This window comes from Papio anubis, chromosome 4 (assembly GCF_008728515.1).
Source record: "Papio anubis isolate 15944 chromosome 4, Panubis1.0, whole genome shotgun sequence".
In the NCBI taxonomy this organism is placed as follows: domain Eukaryota; kingdom Metazoa; phylum Chordata; class Mammalia; order Primates; family Cercopithecidae; genus Papio; species Papio anubis.
Window position 1 is genome coordinate 16,278,207 of NC_044979.1, and position 13,689 is coordinate 16,291,895.

The 13,689-nt window shown below is 46.3% G+C and overlaps 1 long non-coding RNA gene and 2 gene segments (V, D, J or C); 1 reads left to right on the forward strand and 2 right to left on the reverse strand.

Annotated features, from left to right (window-relative positions):
* Positions 1-251: 251 nt before the first annotated feature.
* Positions 252-4,017, reverse strand: LOC101011164. The segment is given in 4 exon segments: positions 252-377; positions 504-1,024; positions 3,358-3,734; positions 3,846-4,017. Coding segments are annotated over 3 exon segments (579 nt in total).
* LOC103883300 lies at positions 3,421-6,386 on the forward strand. The gene is made up of 3 exons (XR_645504.4): positions 3,421-3,530; positions 4,236-4,476; positions 5,638-6,386. It is a non-coding gene; the product is annotated as an uncharacterized LOC103883300 (long non-coding RNA).
* A 243-nt stretch (positions 6,387-6,629) lies between these two features.
* On the reverse strand, positions 6,630-7,789 carry LOC110742722. The segment is given in 2 exon segments: positions 6,630-7,157; positions 7,271-7,789. Coding segments are annotated over 2 exon segments (558 nt in total).
* Between the last annotated feature and the right edge of the window lie 5,900 nt (positions 7,790-13,689).

Consider the following 13,689-nt stretch of genomic DNA (forward strand, 5'->3'; position numbering starts at 1 on the left):
CTCACATATATCAGGGCTGAGGTTGCTCCACACTGGGGCAGGCAGGTTTGTGCACAGGATGCGGTTGGCTCTGCAGGGCTGTCCCAAACTTCTGGGACAGAGATACAGGGCCAAGTCTGCCAGCTCCAAGGTGATCATGTTCAGCTCAGAGTGATAGTCAGGGAACTGGTGCCCTGAGAAACGATCAGAGAAGTTTCCTTTTACTCTCTGTAACCCATTATGATATTTTAACAATTACTGGAGGCCCTGACCTGGAGCTTGTTGGTACCAGGACACGCTGTTATGCCCAGAGACAGGGGAGCAGCTCAGTGTCACTTGCTGTCCTCTTGTTTTGATCAGAGATCTTGGAGTTTGGGTGACTCCAGCCTCTACTGGGCCTGTGGGAAAAGCAGATGGAGGATGAGCACGGGAGACAGTGTGGTGGCACCTCCCCAAGGTAAAGTGGAAGACACAGGGGTGGGGCAGGCTCAGAATGGGGTGCTGTCCTGTCTGCAGGGACTCACCTGCTCCCAGGAGACAAAGCAGTGCCCAGCAGAGCAGTTTGGAGCCCATGGCACAAAGGGGCAGACAGCACTGTGTCTGTGCTCAGGGTTTGGTCCTCCTGGGGAAGAGCTGAGTTCTCAGCCTTGCTTTTCCTGGTGGAAGGGGCATCCTATGATGTCACTCTCCTATGTCCTCCCCTTGCAGGCCTCCTGAGGTCCACTGCTCTCTGTTCTGCACAGCAGAATCCACTGGGCCTGTGAGGGAAGGGGACAGAGGCTGGGGCAAGAACACCAGAGGGAGCCTGAGGGTGCCTTGGATGAGGGGTGCTTCAGAGACATCCCACATGTGCCAAGGACTCACCGGGTCCCAGGAGACAAAGGCCTTCCCATCAGAGGCACCTGGAGCCCATGACCGGGTGGGACAGAGCTGGGCAGGAGTCACCCTGCCAGGGGTGCTGGTTTTGGGCATTGTATCTCTGATCGGATGTCAGCCTGTGATGTGACTGCTGTGATGTCATCGTCTCTGCAGGTCCCCACGCACCCTGCCAGTCACATTAAGGAACAGTGTATTATTCTACTGTAAAATGAATACCTAGAAATGTTTGAGTTCAATTAGATAAAATTGCCAGATTGCTGGCCAATCCTTACCTAGAAAAAGAAACAAAACAGAATATATAGATTACTTCAGAGATGCCTCATATCCCATGATAAACAACTATTATATTTCACATAAGAGCAGGCCAAGATAATAGTATAAAAATGACTGAAAGATGAGAGCATGGATCTGACTTCTCCTAAAGTTGCAAACTAGCATCGTCTCCTGGCTCCTTCTCCAGATGAACCCGATGAGACAAGAAAGAAACATCAATATCAGAAACTAATGAATAACGATGATAATCTTTTGGGAAGACTGAAGCTATTTCACACAGGAGTATAAAGAATATGAGTGGTGAGCCCAGGACTGCAATGAGAAAACAGGATGGTGGAAATGGTTTAAATCCTACCTTGTCTGACTCCCTCCTTGCATGGAGACAATCTTATTTACACTTACATTTTAGAAATCATATTAGAGTAACTGATACCATCGGGACACCAAGAACACCAAAAGAAAGATAATTTCTATCATCTGAGTGCTTGTGTCCCTTGAAATTCATATGTTGAAATTCTAAGCCTTGATGTGATGAGATTAGGAGGTAAAGCCTTTAAGAGGGAATGAGGTCATGAAGGCCTAAGGGGTTAGTGCCCTTACAAAGAGACACCAGAGCACTAGCTGGCCCTCCCACCATGTGAGGATAGAGTGAGAAGGAGCCATCTATGAATCAGAAAGTGGGTCCTCCAAGCCACGCTCTGTCTCATCTGTGACATAGTGGCTAGGGATTTAGCTGACTCCAGGTTCCATGTATCCTGTGGCGTAAACAGGAGCCTGAAATGGAATGAAACTTAACTTTGGAACTGGCCTTAGGTAAACAGGATAAGAATTTCCCAAGCACTCTCAGGACTCACGTGCTCCAAAGAGACCAAAGATCACCCTACACAGAAGCGTGCTGTCTCTTCATGGCAGAATTGGGCAGGGCTGAGGCCACTCCCAGCTGAAGCTCTGGTCATTAGCCGTGCAAATGGGGAGATCTTGTGAGGTCACAGTGTCGGCTGCAGCCACAGACTCAGGATGCTGCACTGGAGGAGTGGGAGCCTTAGTGGCACACTGGACATGGATGTCTCCAGGCTCGGCCTCTGTGTTCTCTGGGGGTGCACGGATTCCCCCAGGCTCGGCCTCTGTGTATCCTGGGAGTGCATGGATGCCCCCAGGCTTGACCTCTGTGTTTCCTTGTGGTGCAGTCCTGCAGACCCTGTGTGAAATAGTGCAGTTGAGGAGCCCCCAAGAAACACAGAATTCAGGAGACCTAGGCAAGCTAAGACACAAAGAGAACGGCCAGGACCCACTCTCCTCCCTAAAGGCCAATGTAAAGCTACAATCCAGAGACACTGAACTCTGAGCCTGATGATTTAACATGCTGGGAATAAAGAGACCAGAAGGAGAAAACATCGCTTCCAGTGTCAGTGTGGAGAGGAAATCCAGTGAGGAGTCGTGATCTTAAACCAAGGACGCTTCAGGTCAAGAGAAGGAGAGTACACGAGTGAGGAAGCTTCCAGACCATGGTCCACGGGATCTGAATGGATGGGAGTGGACAGAGGCAAGTTTGCTTCCTGCAGGATTCAGAGAAGGTGTCTGTGCGGATATGGAGCTTTGATCAGGGCTGGAATTTATGCTGTAAATTTGAGTTTACATAAGAAAATTAGAGAATAGACAAGATGGAAGATAGAATAACAGAACTGGTTTGACATATTTCTCAAATCCATTCCCCAAAACCTGGGTTATCTACTGTGCTCTCCAGCTGCCTCCTGCCCTGGGACCCTTGCCTGGAAGTTACCTCTATGATTCCCCCAAACCCAGTGTTGCTTGACCTTGGGTGTCAGCAACTTATGACAGAAGGGACCCCTTAGTTCCTGAGAAAGAGAGGCTTGGAGACCACCAGACATAAAGTGTCAGAAGAGCTTGGCTCCTCACAGGACACTGTGTGGCCCATTGCAGGGTATGACTGCGGTGACACAGGTGGTTGTTTAGAGGGTCTTATAAAATCTTAAACTAAACAATCCCCTTATAGCTTGCTTTATTTTACAATTTAAAAAGGGATTTTAAAAAGACTAGATCTGAATGTGTTTATCGTTTTCAAATCAGTTGACAGGGCAGAGTCACACGCTAAAGAAAACCCACACTCTAAATATGAGTACGGGATGTAAAGTTGCCGCATGGATGAAGTAGCAGGTGCTGTGATGTTCTGAAGCTTCTGTCGGGGCTCTTGCAGTAAATGCTCACCCGAGCCCTCCGTGGCCCCCACAGCTTCCTGGCAGGCCCCGAAGGTTTCTGCACAGGAAAGCGATGACTCTGCAAGGCTGTGTCTTGGCTGCTGGCACAGAGATACAGGGCCGAGTCTTCTGGCTGCAGGGCGCGTAGGTGAAGGTAGAAGAGAGAGCTGTCTGGGCATTCAGGTACGAAGCGACTGGGCACACTGTTGTTTTCAGCCGGTTCTTTAAAGTTGTAGATAAACATGAGCTCCGGTGGCTTCTTAGCTTTCTGCTTGTACCAGTACATAGCATTGTGCCCCAGATGTTGTTCACATTTCAAAGACTTCTTATTTGTCATTCCCATGACCAGGTGTCTTGGTGTCTGGGTAACTCCAGTGTCCATGGGGACTGTGGGGGGGAATGGGACAAAATTCAGGCAGAGCCCAGGAGGCGGGTTGTTGCTGCAGCCACAAGGAAAAAGCCTGGAGATCGAGGACAGCTGATTTGAAGCCAACTCACCTGCTCCAAGGAGACAGAGAACCGCACAGCAGAGCAGCCTGCAGCCCATGCTAGCCTCGGGTCTGAGATAAGGCCTCCGACTGGGGTCCTCTGGGCAAGGGGCTGGGCTCTGGTCTCCTTGGCTCTGGTTGGTGGTTTTTCCTGTGATGTCACTGCTCTTGACAGTTTCCCCAGACCCAGGGGATATTTATTCCTGGAGGTTTTACATCCTTTCTGGGTCCTGATAGAAGGTAGATTTGAATTGTCTGGGCTGGGATGAATGGGCTGGGCAGAAAGGGCAGAGCCAGCTTTTTATTCCCCAAGGATATTCCTCTGGCAGGGGCTCCTTTGCTCTCAGCTGCTTCCTCATTATGTGGATCCTCCCTCTATCTCTGTCCCCCTGTCTTTCAGGATTCCTCTCAAGGACAGACCACTCCCATTCAAGGAATCTCCTTCTCCCCTGCGGGATCACACAAGACAGCGCCATTCAAAACATCCCTTCCCTCAATGTCTAAGCACCACGGTAGAGCCCTTTTTGCCCGGTTCTGTGGAGGGAGGATGACTGCATGACCATGGATGCAGTGTGGACCAGCGCCCATCATTCAAGGATATGACTGTGATGCCAACCAGCAACCAGGCAGTGGGGAGGGAGGTGAGGGACACGACAGGGATGAGCCACCCTCTGTCCCTGAAGTGGAGGGCATGGGGCTTGGCTGGGCTTAGGGCTAACATACACAGGATGCTGAAAAGGAACAATGCAAGGTGTGGGGTGCACGGGAAAGGGGAATCAGCTTGAAGCTGATATAATAAATAAACACAAAAGATAAGTACAAATAAACACAAAAATGAAATGTTTCGTAATCCCTAAGTGATTTGAACCATCTACTGTTTTAGTACATATTTGTTACTATTTTGTAATGACAATTTGATTGTAGGATTAAGGTTGTAGTTATAAATCATAAAAATCTATGTTGGGGGTAGAAAGGCATTACCGTGATGAAACTATGGGTTGATAATTTAGAGATTTTTAAACTTGGAGATGTGCTGGGCCAGGAGGAAAGTATTAGATTGCTAATATTCTCATGTGTAAATTGTTTTGGATTATTTTTATGTGGCCCTTAAAGCAAAGAATGTAAAGGCACGTACATCAGAATTTAAGAAAAGTGGTTGAATCGTCTCCTCCTGAACAGGTTCCACATATGAGAGACCTTCGACCTGCTATGGTTGGATTTATTTCATTCTTAGATGAGAACCTAACATCAACCTGATTTAAAGGCTAATGTTGTTACTATTAAAGTTATTATGATAGGAGTCTGCTTCAGCAAGGAAACAATTCTTGGCCCTTCCACCAAGAAAGAAAAAAAATTGAATTAAAAAAAGTTTGATTGCATTGTGTGGCTCTTAATAAGTGAACCAAATTTCAAGGATTTTTTTTTTTAATGGAATTCAACCTACCTTGAATAACAATGACAATGAAAGGCTTGACTGCTCTGAGGTCAGTAGCTAACATAAACCTTTCTCAAAGCACAGGGTGGGTGATAGGTGAGTTTAAGTCATCTGAATTCGGGATGGATCTGAAGAGGCGAATGACCTCAGGCCAGTCAGAGTTGTGAGAAGGAAGAGCGAAGAGTGGAATGGTAAATGTGAAATAAAGTCAAGTAAACATGTCTATACCAAATAGCAGTACTATATGTGATTGAAGCTAGGACACAAGTGACTCCAAGACAGTTGGGATTTAGGACACAGTGTACTAAAAAGGAACCCAAAAATCATATGTAAGAAACCTGCCCCCCACTTTTTTCTCCTGAGCCAGATCCGAAATTGTGTATGCAGAGGGTGGCAGACCCGAAGGCTGAGCAGAGAACAAGTTCTGGAAGGCTGAAGACAAGGGCAGAGATTTCAGAAGAGCCAGGGCATTCACCCAGTTACAGTGGAGTGATGTGGTGAATACACTGTGATTCCCAATAAGACCCTGGGAAGGCCATGCGCTAGCAATGATGACCACGTGCTGGGGCTCCCTAAGAGGGAGGGCGAAGTTGAAATAGACCCTAGCAAGTCCTACATTTAACCCTCCCAGAATAAAACCCAACACTCTTTCCAAGAGATAACATAACCCAGAGCCTCAAGTGTATATCGTCCACAATGCTTTACATAAACCCTTTCTTTCATGGAGGATATTTAGAAGTCTCCTAATCCTTCAGACCACCCCAAAATCTATCTCCTTTCTGATACATACTACTTTCAGTGTTCCTGTACCAAAATATCAGTTTCATCATGTTGTTTCACTTGGAGTAGGACCAGTGGCTCACCACTACCTAGGGATTTGTGTCCAAAGTCCTTTCAGGTCTCCCAATATCCTCAGTCATCTGACTATTGCCTGCTCTTGAGGAGAGTTCAAGATGACCTTCATCAGAATTGGGAGCGACGCTTGCTGGTCACCCTTCTTGAAAAGAAGGAGCCTACAATGCACAAGGCTGCCTCCACTGGCTTCTCCTCAACGCTTTCCAGTTTACCTATTGCCATGGAATTTCATGCCTCTCCAAATATTTCTCTGTTAAATAAAGTACTCACTGATAATCCAAATTGTCTCTTGATCTTAGAAATGCTTTCCTTCCCCTTCCTTTATGCTTATGCTCATCAACCATTTTTACCAACACTGCGTTTGTAATCATAACGTTAGCTAAAATATGTACCCATATGTGCAGCCAACAAAGATAAGAAATGGCTTCTCCCATCAGTTAAGATCTTCAGTGCATGGGACAGGCTCCTGTTTTGTTAGCTGAGCCCTGATACTTTGCTGACTTTGTTGTGAACTCCTGCTTTAGCTGATAAACAGAATTCAGAGAGTTTTGTGTACATCAAATGGAGAATTGCCACATCAGGTGCACTAACCGGCTGTGCTACAGACTGAGACTCCATCAGAGGCCGTCAGGGAGTGGAGACTGGAGCCTTAGGTGCAGGTGCACACACTGGCCCACAGCTTCCTAGCTGATCCGGGAGGTTTGTGCACAGGGATGTGGTGACTCTGCAGGGCTGTGTCTTGGCTGCTGGCACAGAAATATACAGCAGAGTCACCAAGCTCCACGGACTTGATGTGAAGATTTAAATGAGCTTTGTCTGGAGACTTAGGTGAGAAGCGATTTGGAACTGTTTCATTTAAAATGGGCTCCTTATTATTGTAGATAAACATTATCTTCAGCAATTTCTTAGAGTCCTGCTTATACCAATACATAGCATTATGGCCCAGATTTTGTTCACATTTAAGGGACTCGTTTTTTCCTGTCTGCGTGACCAGATATTTTGGAGTCTGGGAAACAGCTGTGTCCAAGGAACCTGTAAAGGAAAGAAGCAGAATTCAGGCAAATCCCAGGAGGTAGGCTGCTGTTGTCATGGTGAAAAGGTTTAGGGACTCCAACAGGATGATGTCACCTGGGCCCAGGACTCACCTGCTTGGAGGAGGCAGAGGGCCACACAGCAGAGGAGCCTGCAGCCCATGGCAGAGTCAGGCAGACCAGGCAAGGCCTGGGGCAGGATTCTGGTGTGCAGTGGTGAGAAGTCTAGGCTATGCTTTCCACTGCCGCTGAGAGGGGCTGCGCCAGTGAGGTCACAGCCTGTAATCATTTCCCCATTCCCAGGCTCTCCTCTAGCATGGCTCCTGCTTTTCACGCCCTTTAAAGGATTTTTTGCTGCTTTAAAGGATTTTTTGGAAGAGGCCCAATGCCCAGAGCCTCTCTTATTCCTCTTGGGAAGGAGTCCTCCATCTGTGCCTGCCTGTGGGCTCCCAGTCTCCCCAGCTCATGCCTCGTCCTTTCTGATCCCATGCGGGCTCGAGTGCAAGTCTGACAGTCCAGGCTCTTCCCTAGGACAAAAGCGCCTGCACATCAAGGCAAAATGAATAGTCTGTATTTAACCCTCACACTTAGAGCCTTGACTAGCATTCTCTGCAGACCACATTTTCTCTTGTTGTAAATAAACCCAATCTTTCTCTTAACCCTCTGCCATCCAGAGAATTGTCTCCCCTTCCTCCAAGTTCTCTGAATCTCAGCAGAGTCACAGCTCCGCCTTGTGGTCAAAGTGTCAAACATGTCAAGGCTCAGTCCCATGGTGGACCAACGGCAGCAGGGCAGGGCGGTAGAGGTCTTATTAGAGACACGTGAGGGGAGACTAGAAGCGCTTCATTCCTCACTCTCTTCAGGAAGCTTCCACCATAATACAAACATACAAACCTACAAACTCAATTGCACTTCATCTTTAATAAATAGAAAAACAGACTTTCAGAGTTAATAGACTGGATTGTTGCAGACCAACATTCCCACCAGAAACAACTAGAAAAGCTTAACAAAATATAAAACAGAAATGTTTGAAGGCACTTGGAGCTACTGAGGCAGTAAGAGCTTAAGAGATTTGGATCTCATAGAAAATGGATAAATCTAAAAGACAACAAAAATCCTACTTTTTTCCCTTAAAGTCATTTGCCAATTTCATTTTGATGGCTGAGAAGCTGAGAAGAAAGGGAGGACTGACGGGCCAGAGGCTTTGAGGAGTATCCACCACCTTTCTGGCCTAGAGAACACTTATGTTCAGTGTTCCTTCTTCTCAAGATATGTTGCATCGGTTACAGGAAGTCTACAGTTCAGAAAATTACTACCCCCTTTTTTTTTCTTTTTCTTTTTTTCTAAGTGTGTGTGTGGAGTCTAGCTCTGCTGTCCAGGCTGGAGTGCAGTGGCACAATCTCAGTTCACTGCAACCTCCACCTCCTGAGTTCAAATAATTCCCATTCTTCAGCCTCCTGAGTAGCTGGGATTGCAGGTGCCCACCACCATGCCTGGCTAATTTATTTTATTTCTAGTACATACATGGTTTCTCCATGTTGACCAGGCTGGTCTCGAACTCCTGGGCTCAAGGGATCCACCTGCTCAGCTTCCCAAAGTGCTGGGATTACAGGTATGAGGCACCACGCCTGGCCAGAAAATAACACTTTTTTTTTGGTCTCAGTGAAGGATGAATGGATATGCTCGGCCTGGAAGTCAAGTGTTCCTTGGACTTCCCAGGGAAGAGATTCTACTGATTATGTATGAGGCATGACCTTCACAACCTGCTAATGGGGACCTGGAAAGGGGCAAGCAGGTGAAAGGACAGAGCTACAAGGAAGGGGTTGTGCAGAGGTGTTGGAGAGATAGACTTAAGCCAGTTTTTATTTTATTTTATTTTGACACAGAGTCTCACTTTGTTGCCCAGGCTGGAGTGCAATGGCACGATCTTGGCTCACCGCAACATCTGCCTCCTAGGTTCAAGCAATTCCCCTGTCTCAGCCTCCCAAGTAGGTGGAATTACAGTCATGCACCACCACACCTGGCCGAGTTTTTATATTGTTAGTAGAGACAGGGTTTCACTATGCTGCCCAGGCTGGTTTCGAACTCCTGAGGTTGGCCTCCCAAAATCCTAGGGTCACAGGGCTGAGCCACTGCACCCAGCCTTCAGCCAGTTATTAAATATGAGACCCAGGACAGCTGATTTCCCTCAGATACATAAACAGGTAAAATAATACTTATCCTGCGCGATTTATGTGACTATTAAAGCAGATCACATGTAGACGCAGCAGAGAGTGCCTGGGAAAGGCCTGTCAGCTCTCCAGGGCCTAACCCTTCTGGCTGGCAGCATGTGCCTCACGGTCACTTCCTGAGTGGGGGCAGTAATGATTCTGGAGCTTCTTACGGTAACTGGCCTTTCCCAGTTACTCTCCCTGCAGGCCACCGCTGCCCCCTGCACCCTGTGGCAGGCCCCAGGCTCAGCTGCCCCGTGCCTCTGTCCTGCACAGCCCCGAAACTAAAGATTTGGTGGGTGGAGAACAGGCCCCACATGCCCACCTCACACCTTACTTTCCTCTGCCTGCCTGTCCCTGCCGTGGCACTGATGCCCAGCCCTTGTGGCCCGAGCTCCTTCACCCTCCACTGCCCATGCAGACACAGAGACACTGTACTCTTTGGTGCAAACTGAGGCCTCAGGCACCTCTACTCTTCCCTGGCAGTGGGGAGTTTGTGTTTAACTCAAGATCCACTCTGAATCAAACCACTCCCCTGAAGCCAGCAGGCAGCCAAGCATACCCTTCAGCCCCGCTCTCCTGGGTCACCCTCCCAACCTTCTCCAGGGTTCCCTGCAGCATTGTGGAGCCACAGCGCCTCCAAGCGGCCAATGTTCCACAGTCTCATGGATTCACACCTGACCTGATGAGCTCAAGGTTGTCCAAATCGGGAACAAAGATGCCCCATTCTCACCCCTGCAACCCCCATCCTCACACCCTCTATGCTTTCCCCAAAAGGCCAATTTAGGGTTGATCTTCAAATTCACCCCGGGCCAAAGGGACACAGGAACCAATCTTTTGATTGCAAAATAAATAATTGTCGCACTTAGAGAGCAGCCAGAATTAAACAGACCCTTAATTAAACAGTGTGAGGATGTCAAGCCCACCTAGCCCAGAAACACTGCACTGTTCCCGGATCCTTTTGCTCAATCAGACCCAATCTTTTCATATTTTGTATTTAAATTAATATCACTAAATTTTACATCATGTGTTTTATAAGAGAGGATTTCTCGATTTTACAAATTTATTTCTGAATTTGTAAAATTTTAAAATAAACAACCCTGTCAGCTATGACTTAGCCAGATTCAGTTGGCTGTGACATTTCCTATCACTCCCTGGGGTTAGGAAAGTGCCTATGAACTCTACCAGTGACCCAGTGATGCTTAGTAAATGCCGCCCACAGAAACTATTTGCATCTCCACAAGAAAACACACTCGCGACTCGGCGCGGTGGCTCATGGCTGTAATCTCAGCACTTTGGGAGGCCGAAGTGGGTGGATCACGAGGTCAAGAGATCGAGACCATCCTGGCCAACATGGTGAAACCACATCTGTACTAAAAATACAAGAATTAGCTGGGTGTGGTGGCGCACGCCTGTAGTCCCAGCTACTCAGGAGGCTGAGGCAGGTGAATCGCTTGAACCTGGGATCGCTTGAACCTGGGAGGTGGAGGTTGAAGTGAACCAACATTGCCACTGCACTCCAGCCTGGCAACTGAGCAAGTCTCCATTTCCAAAAAAGAAAAGAAAGCAAACATACTCACAGTCACAAGCTCACAAGCACGCACACACAATACATTTTAATGGACAAGTCTGCTGAAGTTCAATTACCGGCACAGCTACTTTTCCTCTCGGTGCTTTAGGTTGGTTTCTGAGAAGGACCATTGTTGATGTTCCCAGTCTCACCGAATCTCGAAGATGTGGTCATGGAAAGTGTGGGTATGATGAGAAATATTTCTCAGCAAGCTCGTGAGACTGAATAAATGTTACTAAAACATAATGATTTTCTTTTTTCCCAGAAGAACATTTACAAATTCTGGCTTTAAACACAGTTTGGGTACTTTAGAGAACAAGTCATCAATTATGACTGTGAAGACAGAATTACTTAGAATATTGCAGAATTTGTGGAGAAAACTGAGCCTATTCCTGAAGACTCTCCAGTCTATTTCATATAGGAGAAGTCTCTTGTAAAGAGAAGATAGTAATTCATAATATTCCACAGGTCTATATAAGTGAACTTCAATTTATTCATTTTATAAACATCAGGCAGTTTCCATTTTATTCTTGGTTTGGCCTATGAAAACAAAGAGAGTGATATCATAGAGTGCCAGAGAATGCCAGGGAGAGAAGTGAAGAGCAAGACAGGTGGGAGCCCGTCCTTGACAGATGGGCAGCGTCTGGCCCTGTCGTGGGAAAATGAAGTTCCTTCTGGGCCATGGAAACAGTGAGTGCCAATGCAGAGGATGTTAAAGGCTGCAGTTTTCCAATATCTTCAAAAACCGTTCGATCACAGAGGGCAACCAGATGTGGATGACAAGTGTGAGAAAGCATTCCTAGGAGAGCAGAGTTTATCTTGGGGAGAAACTCAGAGCATTTTCTCCTTCAAAACCAAAGGCAATTTGACCTTCTCTGTATTTTGGAAAGTGCCTGACTTCCCTGAGGCGTTAAGATTAGGGCCACAAGTCCAGAAGGAAGACATCAGGACCAACTTCGGGGTTCTTACACCCGACAAGAGGCTGTTTGGTGTTTTTCCCAACTGGAACTGGCTGCAACGTGATTCCAGTTGCTATCAGTCCTTTCTTCATACTTTCTAGGTGTTGAAAACTTTTGGAGTGGGGAGAAGAGTGTTCATGATGCACAGAACACCACTTTTCATCGCTTTCTGCTCTGTTTCTATTTTCAGCCATCTTTGATCAGGTTCTCTTTTCTTTTTGACCTTTCCCAAATCTCAGTTCCTGCTTCCTCAAGTATATAAAGCAAACCCCGGTGACTTTACCTTCTTCACTATGCCATTTTCAACAGTCTTGACCCCAAAATGAAATTCCCTGCTCTGAATAAAGAAGGCCCAAGCTATGAAACCACAAAAAGTTTCCTCTACCCCGGTAGTGTACAGTGGCCGGTGAAGTTGGTAATTTCTCAAAATAAATAAATAAATAAATAAAACAGAGACCAACCCTAGACAGACAGAGATATGCAACCTTTTAGACAAAGAATTCAAAATAGATGTTTTAAGGAAACTCAATGAAATTCAAGATAAACAAACATGTCCCCCAAAATGACAATCAATGTTACCACAGAAATAAAGATTAGTAAAAGACTGACCAGATAATGAGATAGCTTTATTATCTCCAAGGTCATCTTGACCTTCAAGAAGGGGTCAAATATGTATTAACAAGTGAAAACTGGAATATAAACAGTAGGATCATTTGCAAGGCAATAAACAGTATCTCACGTGGAAAGTAAGGATGGATATAATTAAGACCAGCAAAAGGCCTGCTACGTGAAATGAGTAACTTCTACAATGCACATTTGCTGATCTGAGCAGTGGAGAGGGAAGGGATTATTCTGGAAGAGGTAGAAGAGTGATGTGAGATAAGGACACACTGGTGCAAAATAGTATCATTAGCAAGCAGAACCTGCCAGGGGACTGGGGCTTATTTGACTTTTCTTTCCACTGTCCTCTGTGAGAGCTCAAATGCACCATTTTCTGTTCCAAGGATTTGCTCCTACAGCTCTCACTCCACCCGAGTTAGAAGCTGCTGGTATTTACTCCTCTGCAGTTTCCCATGGACAAACTCACTCCTTCTTTGTGGAGCATGGTCTAAAGTAGACGTCATCCCTCCCTCCCTCCTAATTCCACAGTGATTGGCATGAGCCTCTCTCACAGCATGTGCCACCTAACTCTGCATCTTTTCATTCCAACTGGATTGAAAGTTAGGTGTGGATCTGAACCCTAAACAACACCTTCATCATAGGATGTGTAAATGACTGCTTTCACTGTTCTATCCGTGAATAAATGCACAATTAAAATGATTGTTTAAATTAATTTAACCACAAAAACCTTCCCAAATGCTGTAAACAATGCAACCACAAAAGAATTGCTCTCCTAAATTGTGAGATTGTAGAATGAAACAATAAACAAAGAAAATTATGTCAAATATTTGAGAGGAGCCTCAGAATTTTAATCCCTTTTATGCAAATATCATTTGACATCATGCCTCTCTCTACCTGAGAGAAAGAACCAGCTTCTGGTAATTACTGCTCGTCTTTTGATGTGGCTTAATTTCCCTGAGGTCTTTAACTCAAGAAGACGGGGGTATTTTCTTTATAAGAATGCTTACATTACTTATACATGATATTACATTACCTGTGCCCCATACCTGCTGGAGACTGTGGAAATCTGGAGGGAACAACCTCGGTGATTCTGCCCCAAGAGAAGGGATTCTCTGGAGCTCTGGATGACATCCTGGGACTAAGATGGGCGGTGGGAGTATTGTAGCTTGGAGA